The 25,107-nt window shown below is 36.0% G+C and overlaps 2 protein-coding genes across 12 annotated transcripts; one reads left to right on the plus strand and one right to left on the minus strand.

Moving 5' to 3' along the window:
- The first annotated feature begins 36 nt into the window (after positions 1-36).
- LOC112566289 (zinc finger protein 737-like) lies at positions 37-5,588 on the plus strand. 6 transcript variants are annotated; one of them, XM_025242361.1, is made up of 3 exons: positions 43-134; positions 1,345-1,498; positions 2,373-5,588. In XM_025242361.1, exon 3 carries the CDS (start codon positions 2,759-2,761, stop codon positions 4,169-4,171), a length of 1,413 nt encoding a protein of 470 aa, XP_025098146.1. In that variant the 5' UTR covers positions 43-134; positions 1,345-1,498; positions 2,373-2,758; the 3' UTR covers positions 4,172-5,588. The 6 variants fall into 6 exon arrangements, with proteins under 6 accessions (XP_025098142.1, XP_025098146.1, XP_025098144.1 ...); XM_025242359.1 differs by having other exon boundaries at positions 52-294; XM_025242360.1 differs by having other exon boundaries at positions 52-294; positions 1,366-1,498.
- Positions 5,589-5,944: 356 nt separating this feature from the next.
- Positions 5,945-24,323, minus strand: LOC112566288 (polyphosphoinositide phosphatase-like). 6 transcript variants are annotated; one of them, XM_025242351.1, is made up of 25 exons: positions 24,170-24,323; positions 23,608-23,706; positions 23,283-23,406; positions 22,796-22,952; positions 22,070-22,120; positions 21,469-21,728; positions 20,777-20,914; positions 20,184-20,284; positions 19,554-19,716; positions 19,073-19,170; positions 18,681-18,814; positions 18,121-18,237; positions 17,625-17,760; positions 17,399-17,457; positions 16,680-16,846; positions 16,013-16,154; positions 15,458-15,516; positions 14,784-14,928; positions 14,371-14,448; positions 12,273-12,335; positions 10,550-10,561; positions 8,601-8,772; positions 8,092-8,171; positions 7,745-7,870; positions 5,945-7,491 (listed from the first exon to the last, which is right to left on the minus strand). In XM_025242351.1, the coding sequence occupies exons 1-25, from the start codon at positions 24,224-24,226 to the stop codon at positions 7,314-7,316; spliced, it is 2,916 nt and encodes a 971-aa protein (XP_025098136.1). In that variant the 5' UTR covers positions 24,227-24,323; the 3' UTR covers positions 5,945-7,313. The 6 variants fall into 6 exon arrangements, with proteins under 6 accessions (XP_025098136.1, XP_025098135.1, XP_025098138.1 ...); XM_025242350.1 differs by having other exon boundaries at positions 8,601-8,775; XM_025242353.1 differs by lacking the exon at positions 10,550-10,561.
- Positions 24,324-25,107: the final 784 nt, after the last annotated feature.

Consider the following 25,107-nt stretch of genomic DNA (forward strand, 5'->3'; position numbering starts at 1 on the left):
GTTTCTAATTTTAGAAAATTGGTGCCCCTTCCGTTTACTGATTGTGTCACGTGGTAGTCGCTCTTGCCAGGCCAACACAAATGTAACAGCTAAAGGGTGTTTAAATACACATAGCTAGCAGCTTTATCTTTTTTGTGAGTGAAGACAGTTTTCGTGGATGGGTTATTATTTTCTTCACCAATACAAAGCAACTGTAATCTCCCAAATGATAAAATGGTTATGTTGTGATTGACTTCGTCTGTGCACTTTGTTCACATTCTTGTATCGTATGACAGTACATATACTTCATAGAGTGTACGTTACACTTATTTTTCTTCGAGATGAAAAAGAGATAGTTGATGTTTTACTGGTTTTGATTACGTTTTGGTACAAATGCGTTACTCGGGTAGCAAGTGCGACAAGTTGCTAACAGGTAACCGTATTGGGTACGATTTCGTTCAATAAAGGGGAGTGTAGGCGAGTAGATTGAACAGTTAGAGTTGAATGACATGCAGTTGTGTGCCGTTAATGAATTACCTTTAATGAACTGACAGTACTCATTTTAGCTAGTTTTACATCTACTACAATTATACCCGGCCGATAAGATTTGTGGCGTCGCCTTCCACCAGTAACGCATTTGTTTCTTACTTTAAGTTTTAATATTACGTTTGTCACTATCTTTAATTGGTAACGATAAACATAGTTTGTGTTTCTGTAGTGACTTTAAGAGATAGATATATGAATAGATTTATCTACAGCAGCTTACAGTCAGTATGTCATACCGCAACTTCCACAAGTTTAGGCCAGTTGCTACCTGTTGAGTCAACTTTAAAATATGTCTTGAACAGAAAAATTACTCATTTCCACTACGGTTATGCAGTTCAGTTTTATCGGTATAGCTATTTAATATCTTTTTAAAAAAAAGTGGTGAAACATATTTCTCAATTTAGGTGAGGACAACTTTGATATTCTAGTAAATCCTGAAGACACCAAAGATACATGACATGGACAACAATCTGTAATTAGTTATAACAGTCAAGTGAAAGTAAGGGGTTGAGACCAAATTTGGCAACAGTTTCTCCCAGTCACAAATCATTTCATGCTGGAACAGACACACGAGCTGAACAGATGGCAGACAGTGGAAAATAATGAATGATAGCAGTATGCTGTAAAACGTTTGTCACTATTGATTAGCAATTTAGTAGCAGATCTACAAGGTGAAGGTTCTTATAGCTTTGTGGCAAAGGGACAGCAAACTATAAGTGATTCATTGTGACCTTACTGTGGAATCTCAACGAGAATCTAATCATTCAACATCTTTTCACTTCTATAATAAATTAGACACCCATGTGTTGTGTTGGACAGCAGCAGTTTTCCACTTTGCAGACCACACACCGGCATCCTGTCTTCAAGTCATGCATGCTAATCTCTAGAATATTCTTCCTATTCACCCCCAGTGGAGCATAGGGCCGCAACTACACCACGTCATTGGATCCGGTTTTGGACATCCACCTCTCAGGTTGGGACCACGTCATGCCAGCTGCCTTCGCCTCGCTGTGGAACGATCTCCATGTTTGCTAGGATATTGTGCCTCCCCAAATTTAGCATGATGTGCATTATAGCATAATCTATTGTTATTTTTTTATTTCTTCAAAAGAATATACAAGCTAATACTGTCATAATGCTTACCATTCAGCTTTCCAACTAAGATCAAGTTGGACTAAAAAATAAACTGTAGCATTATGATAAATGCAGCCCTATGCTCCTCGAGGAGTAACAAGGAATGAACATGAACATTATGATAAATGTTTTGAATGATTTCTTTACAGTTTCTTCCTTTCTAAGCTAAGAGTAGGGGTAAGAAATAAGCTCAGGTTCGAAATGGTATATAAACTTCAGGTTCCTTTCCATCACTTTGTCTTTACCTAACCTTCCTTATACCATTACTGTGGTATACAAGAGCAGCTTATCACAGCTGTAGTACATAATCTTCAGTACACTATGAACAGAACTAATATCTTCTGGAAACTAATGTGTACACAGTGCTTATAAGAGTTGAGATAAAAGCTCAAACCATTAGGGTTATCACAAGAACACCTAAATAAAACTATTCCCCACTGCATTTGCTGATCCTATTATTAAATTTATTCAGCATAGCCCTTCAGTTTTCAAAAAGTTAAAACACATTTCTCAAATTAGGTCAGGGCTACACTGTAAAGTTAAAAAAGAACATCATGAGTGAAAAAGGAAGTTTGGTAAAATTTATTTTGGTTTTTTTTATTGCTGAATAAATACCACCTATAAGTTGCTGTGGGTTTCTGCCTTACATGTACTATTAGCATTTGTAATTTAAAGTTGATAATTAGTGATAATTTAAAATTGTTATGTTTCAGGTTTCTCGACATATATAACAGACCTTCTTCAGACTGAGCTGTAACCATTTTGTATGACTGGTGTGTTTATCAGGAGGAAAATGTTCACAAGTGGGTGTCAAATAAGCACACATCTTCAGAACTAATAACAAGAGTTTCCATTATAAAAGAGAATCCATGGTGCCATGCACTTCACAAGGCAGGCTTCTGCAGATTCTCTTGTCCATGCTGAAGATACCAATGGCACAGCATCCAGCTTCAGTAGAGTTTCAGGAGATAGCCTTAGATCTGAGGCAGCTGTAGGATGTGTTCGTTGTCTAAAGGGATTCAGTGTTAACACAGACCAAGCATGCAGGTCATATCATTTACAACTTTAGGCAAGTGTTAACATAGTCACAACACTGACCATGAAAAGTGAGGCCCAGGCAGAAGATTCTGTTCTCCAAGGTGTGTTCAGAATCAAGCATGAGCGAGGCACATGTGTGCAGAATAAGCTAGGTCACACAGTGACACGGGACTCAGAAAGTACACAACGATCAGATGCCATCCATCCAGAATGGTCAAGCCTTGCTTTGGTACAGAACGAGAGTGGCTCTGGTCAAGAACACCGTCCTGTAAAAACTGAAAAAGACGAACAGACTCGGCGAAAAAAATGGAAACTTCTTGTGAAGCTGGATTCAAGTTCACTCAGTGATGCATCTGCAATTAAAACTGAACCACATTATTCACTCAGTGAAAATATTGAATGCACTCCTGAGATAACACAAGTAGAACAAGAAGGAAGTCTTGTTGCTAAGACTGAGAAAGATAATTGGCAGCATCTAAGGGTGAAATCTGAGCCAAAAGATGAGGATGATGGTCCTTTAATAAAAACAGAGCAAGATGTAGCAGACAGTGATGAGATGGAATTGCCAGTTTTCTTTATGGACAAGCGAGAAAGGCGGTCTAGTCATGAAAATAGTACTTCAGTAAAAGCAGAACAAAAAAGACATAGCAAGGATAGGGATACATCCAGCATGAAGCCTGAAACCCAGTTGCAGCCAGAGGATGAGCAGCAATCATTACAGGATGTATCAAGCAGTTGTACAAGAGATGATATATCCTCCTCTGCTTGTACATCATCACATATTTCGCAGGCATCAGGAAGTCCAACCAAAAGTGTAGAGGGTGAAGTGACAAATGTTGAAAGTGAAGGTGAAACAACAAAACAACCAATCCACAATAATGCTAAACGCCATCAGTGCAGTGAGTGTAAAGCTGCCTTTAGATATATGTCTTATCTTAAGAAACACATGCTGAAGCACAGTGATGCAAAGCCTCATGAATGCAGTGTGTGTAAGGCAACTTTCAAACGCTCTTCTTATTTGAAAGAGCATCTTCTGATCCACAGTAGTGTTAAACCTCACCAGTGCAAAGTGTGTGAATCTACTTTCAGGTCCTCATCTAATTTGAAACAGCACATGCTTATGCACACTGATGATAAGCCTCATTCGTGCAGTGTGTGTAAAGCTGGTTTTAAATATTCCTCTACTTTAAAAAGGCACATGCTGAGTCACAGTGATGTTAAACCCTTTGCATGCACTGTATGTGAAGCATCGTTCAGACGCTCATCAACATTGAAGAACCACATGCTAATCCACTCTGATGTTAAGCCTTATCAGTGCACTGTGTGCGAGGCTTCGTTCAGGCAGTCCTTCCATTTGACAAAGCACATGTTAAGCCACAGTGACAATAAACCACACCAGTGCAGCACATGTGATGCTGCTTTCAAACATTCAGCCACTTTAAAAAAACACATGCTCATGCACAATGATGCTTAGTGTCCATACATGCGCATTTAACTCTGTTGCCAGTTTGTATGCATACCAAGCATGTTCAGGTAGAGAGAAAGTGTTTTGAGTGAGTGATGGTTTCACACAGTTAATGGAAGGTTTAGATTAAAACCCCAGATGGTGATTGTTGCAGCTTAAAACCATGCTGGTGTGCATTCCTTTGTTTGGTCATTTAGTACATGGGGACCTGCAAGGCACTTTAGTCAGTGCACCCCCTACAGTTCACAATCTTCAGAGCCAGTACTGGACATTTGCCTGCATACCCAGGTGCATCACTTTGGTCTTTTGCAGACACCTAATTATCTTATTTTGAATAGTGTATTTTTTGATAGTATTTGTTTTTTTATTTCATCATTCGTAATTCTATAATGTAGATTTCTTGTATTTTGTTTGTCCTTACTATGTCTGTTAAGCATTTCAAATCAGCTTTTAAAATAAAAGCTTTGTTTAGAGTTATTTTAACATTAATGCTAAAAGTTTTTATGTTAAAGTAGGTGGGTTGAGAGTTGTCACGATTTCCAAAATATCTGAGTATGCCTTAAGAGCTTGCTAAATGTGAATAATTAACTTGACCTTACCTATGTTATTTGTCAGTCCTCATTGGCCCGCACTCCCCGCTCATCTCAGTCATCACTTGTGCAGTCTTCAGTTGTGCTAGAGTTGTACATCTTTTTGTGGTGTCTGTGCCAAGACATGCATCATTAAGAAGCTTTTTTTTCCACATTGTCTCAGACCCCCAACATTACCTAACTATATGATGAATGTCTGTATTTTGCCCCACCTCTTTCCATCAACCTTTCCCCTGCATTATTTTTTTGTCTGCACAGCTATATTATCAAACTAAGGAATTCACAACAGTTGTGGGTGGTTTCTATAAATGCCAGTGAATATACTTGGTTCTCTTCAATTGTGCAAAGCCCAACTTGCTTTAGCAATACATGCTGAGTTCATGCCTTCCAGGTTTACATTTCATGCATAGTTAAGTTTAACATAAACGTTTTTGCAAGTTTGAGCACCTTGAAAGCAGCCGTTCAGATCACACATGCTATGCATGTTTTGAAGGTCTTTTATCGATGTTTGAAAAAAAAAAAGACTTTAACCTTTAAAATATGTAAATTGTCCTTCTAGTCTATTTCTGCAGGATATAATCATACAGGCAGTGAGATGCCTAAGGATCATTGAAATCTAAGTAAAGAGAGATGTGGGCTACATTTCATGCAGCAAGCCTTAATTTAGTGTTTGTACTATGTGTAGTCATTCAAATGGGTGTCACTGTGAGAAGGTAATGTTTTTCACTCTACCCCACAATAAAATATACGAAAGGTTTGTCAGGTTTTGGTGTGACTATTCCAATAATTTTAAAGCACCTTGTGAGCATTCATTTCACATTCTGTATACAAATGAATTTCAGCCTAAATGTGTAAGTGTGTGTTTGAAATTACACAAAGGCATGTTCGTGTTTTAAGCACACTTCAAAGTTCCTATACTTCTCCTCTAATGGTTCAAAAACAATAATTTAAGTCTACAAGCTTTTTCACTCTAAACAAACAATATTTTCAGTGTTATATTAAACAAAATTCCACCAAAATGGCTCGTGGAACATAAATTTCATTTCCAAACCAAAAACACCAACTGCACCTTTAAAGCATAAGCTTTTTTCAGAATTTTCTTAAATCTTAATAAAATACAATAGAATAGTATTTTGAAAGTTTTTTGTACAAAATAGGCATTATCCCATCACAAATGTCTAACCACTAAAAATATGAAAACCCACATTTATTTGCATAAATGCAGATGTATAAATCAGAAATGCTGACAAGTCATGAATAGCATAATATGTTTGCATTAAAATTATATATTTAGGTGGAATGATGCAAGATGTATAAATAATTTAACATTCAGTAACAGCCATAAGATATTAAGTCTCAAACATACACCATAGTTCATTATAGTCAAGTACAATGTGCCATATACTGTTTCGGCAGTGAGCAGGGCTATATCACCTGTACACATTTACATATCGAATAAATAGTTATCTGCAACATTAGAGACAACATTCGCTAACAGGACATGATTTATGCCAATACAAGTTCATCTACAGACATTATGTGGTGGTTAATTATCAGTACAAAGTATATGCAAACTTTATGCACCCACTACTATATTGGATATTAGAGTTCTGTATTATATCTATAAAAGACAAAAACTCTACATCAGTGAGATGGACATGTAACCTATTCTGCTGTCAAAAGGCTACCTCTGCCACCACATGGTGCTTACTGGTTAGATTGTAATGAACACGTAAAATAATCATAACAGAAAATGCAGTTTTTTGAAGAGGTAACAGGAACAAGATACAGATGTGTGACATTTTCTGCCAATCCAAGATCTATTTTTGGGTGTCCCAAGTAAAACACAAGCAAAATAAAGGATTTTTCTTTATACAAACACAAGAATTAAAGTAGCAATATTTGTTCTGAAGGCTTATCTACATGCTGTGCCAATTGTCAGCAAGACATAGGGGGACTTGGTGATATCAAATAAGACATGGCAATTGTTCTGACTCTTTTTAAGGAGAGACAGTCTTTAAATATGACTTTATGATTTTATAATGAGTACAAAATCAGTTTCAACTACATATGCTAAATTCATTTAAAAGAATATGAGCGAATAACTTAGATTCACATGATACATGCCTTTAAACATCCCACCTGGATTTTGGACAGAGGTCACAACCTCAGTTTCCATGACGCAAAGGCTGTGTTGTTGATTAGGAAAGGTTTCATTAGTATATGCTAAAAATTCCTGGACTGTAGCAGGCAACTTAGGTCCATGCACATAGTTTTATATGGCTGAAAAATTCTCGATGCGTTTCAATAACAAACTAACAGAATATTTTCTTGGAAGCAGCTATAATTAGCTTCCTGTGATGTCCGACACAGGATAGCTTTACACAAGTAAAAGAGCAGTTATTGCACTTCTATTATTTGGACTGGCTAGCTACATGCCAACCTGTCTTCAAGGTTTATGCTTAAATAAAAGCTAAGTCCAACAGTTTTCAATGACAAAGTCATGATCATAAATGAAATCTACCAACTATATGAAGAAAGCCTTATCACAGCAGTGCAGTCTACATATACTTCATCTGAATGTACTTGAGATAGGTATGCTTGTCATGATCCGTTGGTGGCCCAGCTCCATACAGCCCACGCTCTACATATGACTTGTAGATTTCTCTTGACTGAAGACTGACAGGGGGAGGTTCAACTCCAAAGGTACTGTCAAGTTTGAACCCACTAACAGGATAGCTGTATATGAAGTGACACACACATTATTACTACCAAAAGTTGTTCATAAAAGAACTGGTTGATTTTTTTCTATATCAGATTAAATATTTTTTCCCTTTTGAAATGTAATTGGAGCACTTTGCTTCCTTATTTGACTCGATCAAGAATTAGAAAAACACGTTTGATTATCATCAAAATGTAATTTAACACACAATTTAAGGCTTTAGAATAAAATTATTAATCATTTTTTTTAAGTTGACATATAAATACTAACATGTCAAGCCCTTGCTGTACTTTGCGTGCTCGATGAGGAACAAGGGATTTTTCAAAGTCGTTCATTAAAGCTGGATTCTGTTTTTGTTCCATGGTCTGATGACAGCCTTGGCCAATTTCCACATACCTGCAGAAAATTTGGTTTTAAAGGTTCCAAAAAAGTTCGAATAATCAAAATGTTTACATAGTGCAATGATTCTATATTTTATGAATTACACTGGTACAGTGACCCACTTGAAAAAATAGGTCTGACAGATATGCACTCAGGAAAGTGAAAGAAAAGAGTAAAGGTGCACTGACAAAGAATTAGCAAGTATGATACATGATATCTGAATCAAAAGAACAAACCTTTCATAGATATTTTTGTCTCTGTCATTGGGCTCCTTGATCTCAGTGTCATACACCCTTTTCATGGAAGGAAAAAGATCCTGAAAAAATATATTTATTGACTATATTTTGAAAAATACGTTTAACAGTAAACTGGAAAATATATATATACTAAAATATTTAGTCAAGGTCATTTACAGGAAGCTTAACTATTGTATGAAAAAAATAAATAGCATCCTTCTTGACCTAAGCATATAAGTCAATGATGAGTGAAGTTTACTGCTTCATATATTTTCAGCAATTATTGTTTTATGCTCATTTCTGGGGCTTTCTGATTTCAGCTAATGCTAACGTCCTGTCATCTCCCTACTGTCCAGGTCTTAAAGAGTCAAAAGTGTATGTTATGTTCTTAGTAACGTATATGGCAACAGCAAACGAATGGGTTCGCGAAACGCGGAAGCCTGTCCAAAGAGGCCAAAGAACAAAGCTACAATCTCTGTCTGTGGGCTAGAATGAATTAATTCTTATACCTTAAATGAGACATAATTTGATTCATGTTCAGAGTCATATGGGCTTGTGGATTCAGAGAGATGGACTCCAGCCTCAACACTTGGGTCTTCAGAACTGCTTGTGTCATCTGACCCTTGTGAAGTTGATGAGGCTGTAGAATCTTTACCGGATATGTTGGGGTTGGTTTCCTGACTGCTTGAAGAAAAACATGTAGAGAAGCAAAGCAGCAATGTGGTGGGAAGCTTAAATATTTTCCTTTCTCACTAAAAAGAAATCAAAATATTTAAAAACTTTCTAAAAATTAGTTATTCATTTTATGGTTTGTGTAATGGAACATTTAAAGAGATAAGGCCTCAAAGAATGGACCAATGCTCATGTTTACTTATAAAACATATTTCCTGATATTGTCCTCTTATACAAAAAAGTGAACTATAAACCAAATGAACCTAACATATTAACTGTAATTGTTCTTTGATTTAAGTGAACTATAATTTCATTGCTTCATACCTAAACACAAGCAATATTGTCAGTTACAAACATTTTAGTTACAGCTACTATATAATAATAACTATCTTCTTATTCTTGAATGCTGCTAAAGTGTTGTGAGTGACTATGTACATGAATGCATGGAAGTGTGCAAAACAAAGAAAGCAAGTGACAGAGAGTGTATGATAATGTTTACATGTATAAAATCTATACATGCATATGCATGCATAATGGTAATGTATGTATTTGCTGCTTTTGTGTGTCATATATGCAGTGTGCCTATATATATATATGCATGCATGAATTTGCATGACAGAAATTAACATGGTTGATTCTATTACACAAAAAACAAACTTCTTTTTATTTGCTTCTATCCAGCTTAATAACTCTGTTATTGACAGCAATGAAAATTTGGAGGCCTCAGATGTGTTGTATAGTTTCCCAGCATTATGGTATCATTCAGGACTAAAGTTTAACCATCAAATCTCATTCAGGATGTCAGGTTGTGCATGCTGATTACTGTAAATTTTGCACTATAAGCTGTGACTCCCCCCCCCCTCCAAGCTTTAAACAGCTATGCAGCTAGTTTGTGGATTTTTCCAGATTTTTCAGATTCCAATTAATTTTTCAATGAAGTTAAAGTTAAAGTGTTAACTGTTCACATTGGTACAGCGTTAACTGTTTACATTTTTAATTCAAATCCATATGCAATCAAAGCATTCAGATCAGTAGCTGAAGCATACACCCCCAACATGCCGAAAACGCGACAAAATGCCGACAATACAGCTTTCAAATTGTACATATTTGCAGCTTATTAACCAGTGCAGCTTATTTGTGAAAAGAGTAGATTTTTTTTTAAAGATTAGTGTGTGCGACTTACATACAGGTATGCTCTATAGACTGAAATTTATGGCATTAATGTCCATCTTCATGATAGCAATCTGTCTTGACTTCGTTAAATATCTCAAGGAGCAGTTTCTGTAAACTTAGCTTTAGCTAATGTAGAGATTTTTTTTCAGAGGTGATAATAAAAAACAAACTGTAACGCTAGTAAATAATACACGATAAATATACACATTATAATCTATACAAGAAATGTTTCATTAATTTACTCTGAATTTCACAGCTCTTATATGGTTAGGTTAGATGGTGTGTATGTTGCTGATATTGTATGAAGCTCATGCAAACATTACATCAAGATTATATTTCTAATTATAAAATAATCTTCAAAACTACCATCAAAACTTTTTTTTTAGCTGCATTATCTTATTAAAAATCAACGTAAAATCTTTGTAAGCATGCAAATGCAATTGGTGTACAAAAAAGTCAACAAAACTATTTGCAGACATGCACAATATTTAAAACAGAATGGTCCAACATAGGATTTAAAAAATGGACCTACACAAACAGCAAACATAAATAACTGGCAGTAAATAGCATGGTTACAAGAAGTGCAGGAATATTAATAGGGCCACCAACTCACAAAACTCTCTTCCTGTGCATATGCCAGAAGAAACAACACCAAAAAGTGAAAAAGGGAATGGAACATGGGTTATGATAAAAAAAAATTAGTAATGATCTGGTATAACTCTTCTTTATCTCTACCAATACACACTAAAAGTACTGTGAACAATGTGATAAAACTGGCTGCTGGTAGACAATGTCCCAATTAGGTTACCAAAATGGGTAACGCCATGCATCTTGAAAACTAGCTAGCACAGCACTGGTGGCCAAGCCACACCTATCTCATGAGTAATCGCATTTTTTTTAAGATAGCAGAAGAGAAAAGGGGAAGACTGTCACTGCATCTTCAGAGAAAGGCGTTGGGTCTTTTTAATCTCGGATATATATTAGTAATTTGTTTTTGTCGTGTCAATAGGCAGTCTACAGGACCAGGAGATGGGCCATTGAGTTAAGGGCCAGAAGATAGGCTGTGAATAATTGGGCCTGGCTCATGCCACAGAGTGATGGGTCTGGCAGATGCCATTGAGTATTTGAAGACCTTTTTTTGTGTTATTTTCATCCTGGAGTTAATTTTAACTTAGACTATTTGGCCCAGAAATGTTGTGGTCACTCGTTTCCAAGAGGCATTTCCAGTTTGTATAATGCCTGTATAAAGAAAGTGAAAGAGGAGTGTACGTCATTCGTCCTCAAGAGCCAACGCCGATGTGTTTTAATGTCTGTCCCGTAATGGAGGCATCTGACTTTTATTTTAGATAATTTGTGGTAGATATATATAATTTCTTGGACCAGTACAACATCAGGCTCCAGTGACTATAATTAACAGTGTTGTAAAAGAACATTATCAAGTGTGGACAGTAAAAAGTGACTTTGTGACGGACTATAAACTTTAGTATTCTTTGAAAGCAATCAAATTGAGAAAAAGAAACTTTCTAATATTTGATAATTAGAGTTGTTGAGTAACTTTCGGGATGTGTATTAAGAGTTACTTTTTCTTCAACAATTATAGAATTTTGTAAAAGTATTTTACCATGATTTTATTAATATAATTAAGTGTATACAGGGCCTACAACGAGGCAGACTTCATTGTTTTGTGTCTTGTGAAGTAAAAGAGTACATAAATTAAATGTCCAGGCAGCTACATGAACGTGAGTATCTGTAACAGGGCTGTTCTATGTAATTCAAAGTGCTATACAAATATACATTATTATATTACACAGTACCAAATTACAAATTTGCGATAGACTCATGAAGTGTGCATGGGCAGGGAAGAATGTTCCACAGCAGCCAGCCATGTGTGAAACACATGACACAGAAGTGAGAATGACTTGTGATTAATTGTAAAATAGATTGGGTGAAAGTGTACTCTGCCAAAAGTGAGAGAAAAAGCAGGTTCTGTACAACAATCAGCATTTTTCACTACCATGACAATAGAACCATACTTGCAGTCTGGCATAATGAAATGATATCTGTTGAGTTGGTTTGCTCCTTGTGTGAACCGGTGAGTCTGCTGTATCAGTGTGACATTTGTGTCTTCTGACAGATGGAGTCTTGAAGGTAACATTAAGCACTCTGACTACGAACTTTGACAGATATTTACATGTGCTAACCATGGTTTTAGGATCCCATCTGTATGGGCTGTGGTTCGGGAGGGGAGAGGGGCCAAAATGTACTAATAATTTTTTTTTCTCTTATGCTGTAACTTTTTACAAAAAGCAGAAAAATAACATGATGAAGGTACCAACCTGCTTGACATAAGGGATAACTGGCTTGTTCTACTTGTGAGGTGACTGTGTAACCTGGCAATACTAAAACACAACAGACACTACAACAACAAAGCCATAAGCACTAAACAGAAAATATGTGCACAATAAAATACTGGAAAAATGCTGGAAATTAAAGAATGGCTTTCTTTACCTATATGTTCAAAATCCTCAGGTTTGTGGTAAAAATGAACATTAAAATGGACAGAGAGCTATGTGCACAGCAAGACAATTACAGGGAATAATACTTGAACTGTGCAGGTACATATCATTCATAAATTTGCTTTCTTTCATTTCAAATATGTTATGGTGGTATTTGCCAATGTGTTATTCACATTTATGTGACATACTTGGTGTGAGACCTGTAGACTGTTGATTTATTATATTTCATGTGAAGCTCATAACACAAAGCAAGAAGCTGTAAAACGGTTGAGATACTTTCTCTCTAAGGTTATTTTTCTTCCGCTTCCCAAATTTTTGTCAGATATCAGATAGAAATAGCAAAAAATATTACACAGACAAAAGCAATAGCATTTAACGCTCAATATTGTGCACATACACCATCTTATAAGTATACTACAAGCCACACTGTTCTAGAGTATCATAAAATACTATTAGTTAACAATCAGTTAATAGGATTTCCCACACTCTGACATTGTTAAAGATTTACCAGAGTGCAAAAGTTCCTTTTCATATCACAAGGCAAAAATTCGTTTTAATATCACAAAGCAAAGATCAGTACAAAATTTTCATCTCCAGCATCTGATGAATGATCCCCTTCCTGATCCTGATGTACGTACCACAACCCTCCAAACAATATCACACAGAAAATGGGGTCAAAATCAGGCTACAGTGAGATCTAGGACCATATCTTACTTTGTTGTTATATCTGTTGACTTTAGAGATGATATAGTTAGGGCCTTCATCTGTGCATGAGTAAACTGCATCTTATGAATGGGAGGGGTTTATTCAATCGAATATTTTGGTAAGAGTTGACATTTGAAAAATATTTTGCACTGTGGTAGACCTTAGACACATCTGCATATTCTGAAGTGTCTAAAATGGCAAAGGGCAGGAAAACACAAACTGAATACCATAGCTAACAAAAAGCTGTTAAAATGGGATGAAAATTAATCAAGAGCACTTTCAATAACAATATCTCTGCATTCTAAAGCACCACAAAAGCAAACTAAACATTTCAGTCAAAAGAAATTAATCTCAGAAAGGAAAGGCTCAAATCAGTGACTAGCAGATGCATTCCAAAAAATAAAAAGGGTAGTTCCATGAAATTTTATTTTTTCTGGGGAGTGAGACGATACAGACTTCTAGGCTTTCTTAGATCCTTCATGCAAAATGTCACTTGTCAATGACTTATACAAAGTAAATTCATTTTCATGACCATGCCCTCTTGTATGAATGACAGTCTTCTGATCAAAATGCACATATACAGGTTAGTGCAAGCAGTTTATATGTGTGTGCGCATTAACATAAACTTGTTTTTTTTTTAATTTTGAATAGATTCACAATATCTGATTTTTGGATTCTTGTGTAAGGACACTTTCATATTGTTATATTATTTTAGACAGCAGTTCTAACAAATGACTTATAATAAGGACAACTCCAAAATTTTAACTCCTGATCATTTAAGGATCTATGTTGATAAATTAAGAGTGTTTTGTACTTGAAGACCAATTCTGCTATAATGAAATTAAATCTTTTCCTTACTTGCAATAATTAATTACTACTGTTTCTTTGGAATTCATGTGGGTAAATTACAAACTACTGAGCGTGGTGATGCAATAATTCCATCAAGTCAGTCAATTTTCTTGTAACTGGATCTTTTAGAATTTGGGGTAAGCTGAAAGGGTACTTTCAAGGACAGTAGAAAACAAGTTTTACTGAATTAAAAAATAAATTCGTTTAACCCATCCATTAAACTTTATTCTCCTAAACTAAGCAAAGCACATTAAAAAAATTGAAAGAATCACACTGCATACCCATTTAAGCGTAAAGGGAAGAATTAAAAACAAATATCACCAGACCAGATGACTGCTGCAGGGTCCTATTATTAATTACTTACCCAATTTTATCTGCTGGCTCAGGATTTTCCCGAACTAAGAAAGGACTGAAGTCTTTCGCTCCTTTCGGCATGTATTTCCTGTTTTTAAAATAAAAGGTATTTTATCTTTTATCTGTGGGCACATTAACAACCAGCTTACCTATACATATTTTCAGAAAGAACCACATAATTGTACTTTAACAGTCTTGTGATTAGGATGTTTCACCTTAGCTAGAACTATCGATTGGCATTAAAGTAAAAGGACTTGGAACCCATGAGTGTGTTGCGTTTGTTCTTATGGTGAGATCAGGAAAACAACCCCCATCTACCCTGTTACATATGTACATTGATTCTGAAACAATCATCACTTTCTGGGGTGTCACATTTTACAACCAGGCAGCAACATCATCAGATTCCAAAATGAAATCACAAACCTTGTTGCATGAGACATATAGTACTGATAGAGGTCATCAAACACTGTCAAGTCAAATGGACGGTAGAACTCAAAAAATATGTTGACATTCTCGTTGGATGCAGGCACAACAGCAACCTCTAGCTGTTCCACCTCGGATTTGGACACTGTTCAAATTAAGTGCGAACATAATAAAGATAACTTTTCTTGGAAGCAAGCATAAAACAAGTTTTATTAATACTTACATTGCTTAAGAAAGTCAATTTATTCTGACAGCTCTAGTCAGTTTAGTTTTTCCTAAAAATTGAAATTTGAAATTTTATCATAAACAATACAGCAAATTATTAAGCTCTTCTATATTTGCATTTTCAGATATCTATTTTTTTTTAAAAATGTTTGTAACAACATGGACAATAATGCTGATAATAAAAACAGTTCTGTAAGCATGCAATTCCCTTGGCATTATCCCTGAACATTACTGGGCTAACCTGACTTGACCCAAGATGCAGTATTGAGCATGAGTACCTATCAGGCCAATGTTCTGCTGCCATCTACTGCCAATATTTTATGGCATGTTTTTTTTTTTTTTGGGGGGGGGGATATAACACTAAGGACAGCTTTTAGGATCTATGTTAGCTACAAATGGAAAAGAGACCAGCATTTGCCAAAAATCTGCACCACCAGCTTTCTGCTTACCTTCTTCATATGGCATCGGCAAATGCTCAAAAACTTCGGCATCCCACCACTGGGAATAACTGAAGATGATTTCAGGCAGAAAATGAATATAGCATATAACTTTTAGAGATATTACTGTCAGAATTGCTCTTTACAAAAGAGTACACTTCTGAAATAAGATGCAAATTAATGACTAAGAATATGCTTTTAGGATGACTAAATATAGAAAAGGCTAGCTGCTGAAAATATAAAGGTTAAACATGTGCATATGTATTCCCAGACACCAATGTAAATTTTAATGTTTTAATCTTTCAGATTTACAAAATTACTTTCATTCTCTTAGGTTAGTTTTAAAATGATGTTGCTGCTGATGAAACATTTTCTCAGAAATGCTACATCTAAAGCAATTTATGTTTTGTAGACAGCGAAAAACTCATCAAATCTTTTTAACATGGCATCTTCCATTCACCCTATCTCAATCATTATCTTGTCCATATATTCATATAAATTGATTCAGGTTATAACCACCACCTTTCTGACTTCCTTTCTAGTGAGCTTACTCTGTGTCCACCTCACCTGAGATTGCGCATAAGTGATCTGCCTAGTGTTGTAGGATTATGTAAATAGAAATCAGTAGGCAATTCCCAAAGGTTTGGCTGACCTTCCGCTGGTTCAAAGACACCAAGAAATAAGTTGAATGCCTGCTGTTTCTCCACATCTGATAAGAAAACGCCATATGAGGTAGTCCAACAAAAGAATGGATGATCAAATCAAAATGTGTTGAAATAGAAGGATAATAGACAGGATCTTATATCAGAGACCACTCATAATGGTCAATTAGCAATGTTACACCCACTGCTTTTAATTCAATTCATGGGGACCTGTATGATGTTTTTTGAACAATAGAAAACACATTACAGTATAAGATATTTTTGCAAAAAAAAAATGTTTAAACAGTAAATTACATATTAAAAAGATTAGGATTCACGTTTCTTCATGAATCATTTTTTTTAACTCCGCTTGAAAAGCCCCCGGGTAACCTGACGCTCCCAAGCCCGGATGAAGGAAGAGGGTTGGATGTGGGGCTAGCAACCCCACCCTGTAAAAAGACCTCTGCTACAGAAACCACAAATACAACACAAGCACCATGAAAATATTTTGCAGCCCTACACTCGAGTGGGGGTGATTAGGAACAAGAAGATAAATCCTTTTAATACTGGCGTCTGTTTGGGAAGGCAATTACCAGAAAAAGTGTTGCTGTAGTAGCGGGACAGAGTCTGCATAATATCACGGCTGTGGGATGTCCAAGGTGCTATTTTGCGGTAGCCCTTGATGCGATGAACAAGCTGGGAACCACCGTATTGAAGAGCCACAGTGTCTCCATGGTCTTCATATAATTCCTCTAACATCCTAAACACAAAGAGAATATTAAAGATGTAAAAGAGCATGAACATCAAAAGTTCCTGAGCATAAGTATGCTGCTTTTTCTAAGGAACATTCCTTTTTTTTTAATGAACTTTTGAAAGTTACTATAAACCAGCCACACAAACTGTGGTCTGTATGTTGTTTTCACCAGAGACAATGGACAGTGAATGATAAGTGGAAGCTATAATCTTCAGTAATGAGAACCAAGTGGTTACTGTTTTTTGGTTTCTTGCACCCTCAGATGATCTGCTCTGTTTCTTGTTATTTTGAGTACTACGAATTTCTGTACATTTCCTGAGTTTGCTGTGCTAGTGTGTTCCCTCCCTTGTATTGCTTTATGTATGTACTCTCTTTATCTGTGTATATGGGTTGGGTAAGAAGTGAGGGGGGAGTGAAGAACTACCTTCAAATATGACATAAACTTAGTAACAAATATACATTTCAAGGATGCTGTTTCTCATAAACCAATCAAAAGCAATGATGGAATTATACTCAGCAAAATTTAAAGATGTAAATCAACCTGAATGTGCTACTTACTTAACACAGTCTGTGTCAAAGTCCAGATTCGGTTTTTCAAGTACTCCAAGAGCATAGAGCTATTGAAAAACAAAAAGAAATGTTTCCTATTTAGTTTTCAAAACCAAGTTCAGTTTAAAATATAGCTATCAGTTATTTACAAACCAATTTAAAAAGCCAATAAAAAACACTTTTCAGATTTATTGAAGTGCACAACAAAGTAACAACAGAACAAATGCTGTCTCACCTGGTATGCAAGGGCACATTTGCCCAGGGCAAACTGAGCAGTGTTTGTGCGATCCAAACAGTCAACACAATTAGTTCGAACCACCCCTGTCTGTTTGCAGCCATTCTTGTTCAAGCGTCCTTGAAGCATTTTCAGTCTGAAAGATTTTCATGTTCATGTCAAGTAGATCCAGCAGAAGATATATCAAAATAAGGTTTGAGATCGATATTAATAACTGCCTAGCAATGTTTGTTTTTTTCCTCCAAATGTCATTTTTTCACTTACTAGCAATTTAAAACCATCTTCAATAGCATTTCCTTTGACATTGCACATTCTGTTGAGTCTCTTATGCTTTTAAATGATGAAACCCTAGATTTACATGCTAACTTACAAAATTAATTTTTTTTAATTGTTAATTCTTCTTTTGAAGACATTAAGCATTCATGACTTTACAGAAATAAAAGGAAAATTGTAGCATATTAGAAGAAAACTGTTTTTAAAAAAAATGTGTCCTTACTCATCATCCTTGGACATGCACTCAGCTTGTCGGGATGGTAAACAAAAAAAAATTCCTGTCTGCTTTAGGCAATAGCGGGCAATCCGAGCAAGTCTCATCATGACATCAGCATTTTTCCTAGAAATTACCCAACCAGTCATAATAAACCCTTCAACACAGAAACTTTCAGCAAGCTTAAAAATAAAAGTCAAACAGCCTTATAATAATAGGGGTGGGGAGCTGTCAGTAGTTCACTTTGGCTAGGGTATATTATGTGTAAAGCAGAGTTTTGTTCTCTTCTGCTGCCTTTTAGCTTTGATGATTTCTTAGACAATATCATACTGTGTTAGCAAAGGCGGTTTTCCACTCATTGGCGATAGCTATCCTTGAGCCAGCCTTTATAATGAAAGTCAAACTTTCGCAAATGGTGTGCATCTTCAAGATAGCCGAGGGAACATTCTCTGACACTGTGGCTCTAAAACAAACTATAAGTAAAAATGAATAAGCATACACTGATAATTTGAATGCCCCAGTCCTCTGGCTTTCACTGCTTTGAACAATCTAAAATTAAAAATTCTAACCTTTTAGTAACTCGTGCCATATCAAAGCCAATGTACTGGATAGCATGTTGAGGTGGAAGGAACTGGTTCAGGTAGTTTATAGCATCAACAAACTCTTCACTCAGTATGCTTTCATGCCGCTTCCGCTCTCGAGTCTGAAAACCAGAATATGCACAAATGGACCAAGACTTTAGTAATCATTCATTCATCCCTTTTGCTGATACCAGCTGACTACAAATTAAACTGGTCTTCCAGTACTGGTTTCAGAAGCAGCTGACAATGCAAGGCTCACCTTTTGGACAAGACTTCATAGTATACATTTTTTATTAGTCTTTTGTTTGAGAAATGTTAGACATATGAAATAGAAACTCCAACAATGACATTCTGATGAGTTTTAAAGAATTAGAGTTTACCTTGACAAGGTTTAGTACTATAACAGGAGCCCCATATCGTCTTAGCACCTGGTTAAAGTGTCGACCTGCTACGCTGGCGTAAGGGTCTCTTTGGTCCACTATCACCAACAGAACAAACAAATAAGTGTATTTTTTACTGATCAAAGCAATGTTGATGTTAAATACATACCATTCTGAAATGCTAATTTTAATAGGAACTGAGAATGTACTGCTGACCAACAAAGATGTTTTCAGATTATTCTATTCAACGACTGTTCTACGCAAATAACTGCCACATTCAAAATTCTTTATACCTTTATATACACTGAAATTTTTTATATGACATCATGACTGAGTTAAACAAAAGCCTTGTCTTTTTACATACAATTTTGTTTGTAAACATTTTTAAACCATTCATTTTTCATACAGAAAGATACAGTGAAGCGTTTTTCGTTTGTTTTTTTAAACTGAGTGCAACATTCAATCTATTGCAGCATCATACAAGTGATTGGTGGTTTTGGTCCCATCTTGTTCAAATCCTGTGACCAAAAGAGAGGCACCGACCCCCTCAGCTGGACATAGGATGAGACTTTGGTATGTGCAAGGAAAGTTACAGAAGTATCTTGTACAATCTGTTCTGTCTCTATTTCATTTGCCACTGAGCCCTGTTTAAAAAGAAAATAAAAACATTGATCACATTCAAGGTTTGCAAGTCAGTGTGCCAAAACAAACCCTGTCTTCTTTGGCTGATGCCTTTGTTTTTTAGCATTTTTTAGTCATGTTTCTTTTTTTCCTTCTTTAGATCAAAGGTTAGATTAAAAGGGCATAACTTTTATGTTACCCTCATAAACAGAGATTTGTCATTTGTCTCTCTCTCAGTTCCTCTACCATTTTTTGTACTTTGTGAAGAATCACATTCCATGTGGAAGGAGAGGGGGCAAAAAGATATTCTTGCTCCCACAGAATCTTTTCTGAGGGGTAAATCCCCACCCACCCCCATCTTGTTCCTACACCACTGACATGCACACAAACACATCTGTAAGCTATTGTAATGCAACAGAATCTCTGCTTGTTTTTGCTTTCAACACTCAAAATCATTTGATAAACAAAGCAAGGTCCAGCAAAGACTCACCTCACAATTAGCTCCTCTTTTCAGGAAGCGTGTGCCTGCAAATTCATTCGATCTCCTCCCAATAAGGGTGAGATAGATTGACTTGCCATACACACCAATGTCTGTAATTAGTCAAGAAAAACATGCACCTACTTTTCCTGCTACATAAAATGTTGCTAAGTTTGCTTTTTCACATTAGACCCTAACTACACACTATTACTATTCCAGATGAATAGAAGAGCGGTCCGGTGGCGCAACGGTTAGCGCTGTTAGCGCCTGTCACCAATACAGTGAAGGTTGGCTGCCCTGAGTTCATTTCTCATCTCGGGCACGCTGTTCTTTCTCTGCACGTGGCATCTGTTTACAGGGCTGGCTGCTTGCCGTAATATAGCCTTAGCTGCTGACACGGCGTAAAACACCAATTCCACCCCCACCCCCCCAGTAGTATGCCAAATATGTATAGTAATGAATACTACAGAGGTTTTCCTAAGACCATTTCAAAGTACTCATACATCAGCTCTGCTGGCCTTGCATTTTACAACCCATTTGTAATAAATCTTAATAAAATCTTTTAAGGATTTTAACAGAATAATAACAACAAAGCACAAAGATACTGCTCTGGCCTATGAAGCCATGAATAATGTATAATATCCAGTCATGATGCACTTTGCTTTCAACTTGCTTCAACAGATGATTGTTCCACACAAACTTGCGAGTAGGCTTCTGCCTAATGCCACACACAGATTCATTTTCTGCACAGAGAAAAATAAAATGTGTCAACATAAACCATTACAATCTGAAGCTCAAGTTCAGTGTCCAAACATAATGCTATATTATCTGCAAACTAGAGGATAAAAAGTTCTAATGAATCTGGAGTTAGCTGGATTTCAACATAGCTTGAACATCCTCTGTCGTAGTTGTTGTATTGTTTTCATTACACCTATCCAACTGTTCGTGGTTGGCTACATGAGGGGAACCCTTGGGCTCTAACATGGATGGGTTTTATTTGTGCAGTTTCCTACAGTTCTAATGATAAATGTTAGCAAATGTGATTGGTGTACTAGCATGACCTAGTACACTGTTTGCGGCGCTTGTTGATTGTAAGTGAGAAGCATATACTTTGTTACTGGAAAATTAACGGATGGGTTTTAGAGGCTGAAATTTACAGGTCAACTTTATATCGCCTAAATCTATCAATATCTGCAAAAAATGCAAACCATTCAGGTTGGTGCTTAATCAGCACAATTAACTACTTAGACTACTCAGGATAGCACCTCAAGAGTAGTGTTACTAAGCAGCTACACACCATTAGCTCCTTTGACACTTGCAGATCCATTCATGACAGGAGGGTATAATGATGCTTCCCTCATGCCTAATTCAGAGGCTGCAATGTCTGGAATCTCTTCTGAGCTACATCGGCTACTATTTAGCTCCCCTTCCAGACTAGCCTCCCAGACCAACAGCTTTGACCTGTTACATCCATCGGGTGGAGGGATGGGACCCTGGACAGGTCGCTTGATGTTTGCCATGTTATACTGCAGATTGTGGGTCAGATCATAGCTGTAGCTATAAACATAAACAAAAGAATGACAGATTTATGCAGGCTAACGCTGAAAATGCAAAATAAATTCTATGCACTGAAAGCAACTTGTAAAACAAATAATTTTCCAAGGCTCTGCACAGGGCTGTCTTAAACAGACACATATTGACTTGTGACTGTATATGACTGTCACATAACATTTTTTCTTATTTCATGTGTTAACGAGATGTTACCAGATGTTGCCTGTGGCAGACTTAAGAACAAATGGTTGCTAGTTTGATGTTTGCTCTGGCCAGAGACTTTAAAAACTCTGTCCAGACTTTGTACCTACTTAACGTCTAAAAAACATGCAAAACTTTTTACTTACCTAAAGTAGAAATTGCTGGACAAGTCCACATTTTGGAACATTCGTACGTATCTGCCAACAATGCATATATAATACATGTTTCAGATGTTACTGGTGGTATGCTAGGCACTTGCCAACAAATTCAAAAAGTAAATGGATGATAGTGGGTAGCCGGTGTGTAGATTATGACAGCAGTTTTTTTTTGGCCAACCTACACCAAATTCTTTAATAGCAAGTGATTACTAATTGATTGAGGACTACTGCTGTCAAATAAAAAGGAGGTTGACAAACGATTTTAGCAAAAGAGTTACCAATTGTTGATGTAAGGAATTTCTAATTATCCAGAGGTATTTCTGGCTAACAATATTATCATTACAAAAAAGAGACACAAGTGCTTTTGGGTCACACATAGAAGAAAGAAAGTACAAGGTATTTATAGGTTTCTCAGGTATTGTTTATATTTGTTCAAATGTTTTTTAAGAATCATATAACAACATAAGTTTTTCAAGTCTTTAAATATTAATCAGATAACATCAACAGATATGGTGGTCAGCTTATAGGAGAATATGTCAGTCTGAGATTCAAACAAAGGACTGATGATCAAAACTTAGATTTTCTCTGCAATGTGAAGACCTGATGGTCCTCCATTATTTATGTATTACTTATGTTTTATTGTTTTTCTCTAACAAGACAGAAAAAATAAAACATGAAACGCTTGAAAAATGAATGCAGGGAAAAATCCAGTACCTGCTCTCATCTGGATGAACATAGCGCACTGTTTCATTTGGAATGTATAACATGGAGGTATCCTCTATTTTGTACACAGTGTGAGGCCCAATCAAGGCTGCTTTCTTCCTCTTGGTTATTAGAATTATGTATGGACCTTCCAGAAACCGTACAAAACCTGCAAAGTACACATTCAAAAGGGCCACAAATAACATAACATAACATAAAGTGGTTTAAATGAAAACAGCAAAACTATAATACCAGACCTATATTTTGAGTAAAAATTCACAAAACACCTAGATAAGAAAACTTAGTTTAAAATGAATCTTGTTCAAAACTAGTAAAAAGGGATTTTTCTCAAAGACTTCTTTGTAATCTTCATGACTCCTTTACCATCTTCATGTCACTAGCAATAACATTAAATACAGAGAATTAGACAATTATAAAATATCTCTAATTCCATTCATTCTTATTAGTCTGAACTTTATTTGTATATACAAATCCTTGCCTGCAATCCCAAATGCTGAGGTTGTCTTAGATAATCCTGCAGCACCCTGAGCAGCTCTCTTTGATTTGTTCCCACCATCAATCATAGAAAGAACACTTCGGATCTCCTTTCTACTATACTCAACCTTGTGGAAGCAAAAGTCAAAGGAATCTCAGATATAGTTACAAATAAAAAAAATAATGCAGGCCAATTAACCATATAAATTCAATTGTTAAATAATGTTTATATTTGCTTATAATACGCATTTATGACTGCAGTTTCAAAGGCAAAATTAAGCTTCATTCATGTACAGTTCATTCTTTAAAAAAAAAAACAGTAACCGTACCTTATCATCATGAATGATTAAATCATGCGGTTCGGTCCTGTCTATTTTCAACACTCTGAACCTTGTTTCAATTTTATTAGAGCCCACAATGTAGAATCTCTGCAAAGAAAACATATATGTTGTTCAGTTTTGTAGATTTCTGCAATTATATATATGTTATAGCCGCATTCACAACCCATAACAATACAATGATGACATGACCTATCAAATTTGCTAAAACATCACTTAAGAGCTCTAAATGTAAATTCTGCTTCTCCAAACCGCCGGAAACTTTAGATATGTATGTTTGTTTTGCGTACACTTACATATAGTAGATGTAGAATCACGTGGAGAAAAAAACAAAAAAATATAATCTGAGATTAACACAAAACGAATAACGTGTCAATAGATAATATGGTGAACTAAAAAAGCATGTCGATTATTTACTGTGTTGTGTTGTTATACCGCGAACTTGTATACACGTCTGTGGTTATACTTACTAATACTCTAAGTAAACACTGAAAAGCATTATTAACATCCAGTTTTAATAAAGCATAAAGTAAATCTGAGGCAAAGCACTCACTGCTTTTGTTTCATAGAGAACTAGCTTTTGCATCCAGTTTATAAACGGCACTTCCATGTCTGACAAGAACACAATTTAAGCAATCGTTACAGGATCAGACGTCAAGATCCTAGACTTGGGCAGGTCCCCTTGTTCATGAACGAGCACTCTAACGTCACACGGAATTGACAGGCAGATAAATGACTTCAAAATGTAATCAATAACTTCAAATAAGATATAACAAGACTGTTTTACTGTCAAAAACCAAAAGTATACTCGCTTTATTTATGACACAAATCATTAATAAACGATCTCTTCATATAAGAAATAAATTTCAGGGGGGAAATCGCATCAAGGGACACTATCGCGGCTGGATTTTTCGCGGGGATAGTGAAATGGAGAGCTGCGATGTCGCCAAAGAAAGGGGTCGTTCTTCGTATTCTTCTCCACGCTGCTTCGTCAGAATATCATCAACGTGGAACATAACGAGAACAGAATAAATGAGAAAGGCCTAAGAAATAAAGCGATAAAAGGGGATGCTGTTATAGATGCCACTATTGCCTGGGTGCCTTCCCCTTAAGGTTTAAACTATAGGAGATACATGTAATTACAGGTGAAAAGAAAAGTTGTTTATGGCGAACAAAAAGAATGCCCAAGAAATTGATTGGATAGCCATTCGAATAATAGAGTTTTACTGAAGTATTCCAGACATAAAGTACAGAAACACGTTTTGAGAAGTAGCAACTCTAGTCTAGACTCATAAAAAACAGCTATAGTCTACATTTAAAGATATAGAAATACATTTTTACAGTTTCTATATACGACTGGGAAAAAAGACTTTGAGATCCATTTTCTATAGACAGAATCACTATTTTAGGACATTTCTTTATTTCATATGCTAAATGGGTATAGGCGATTATCCTGAAGTTGATAATTTTCGTTAACAGAAAATTAACTTT

The sequence above is a fragment of the Pomacea canaliculata genome, linkage group LG6 (assembly GCF_003073045.1).
Source record: "Pomacea canaliculata isolate SZHN2017 linkage group LG6, ASM307304v1, whole genome shotgun sequence".
Classification (NCBI taxonomy): Eukaryota; Metazoa; Mollusca; class Gastropoda; order Architaenioglossa; family Ampullariidae; genus Pomacea; species Pomacea canaliculata.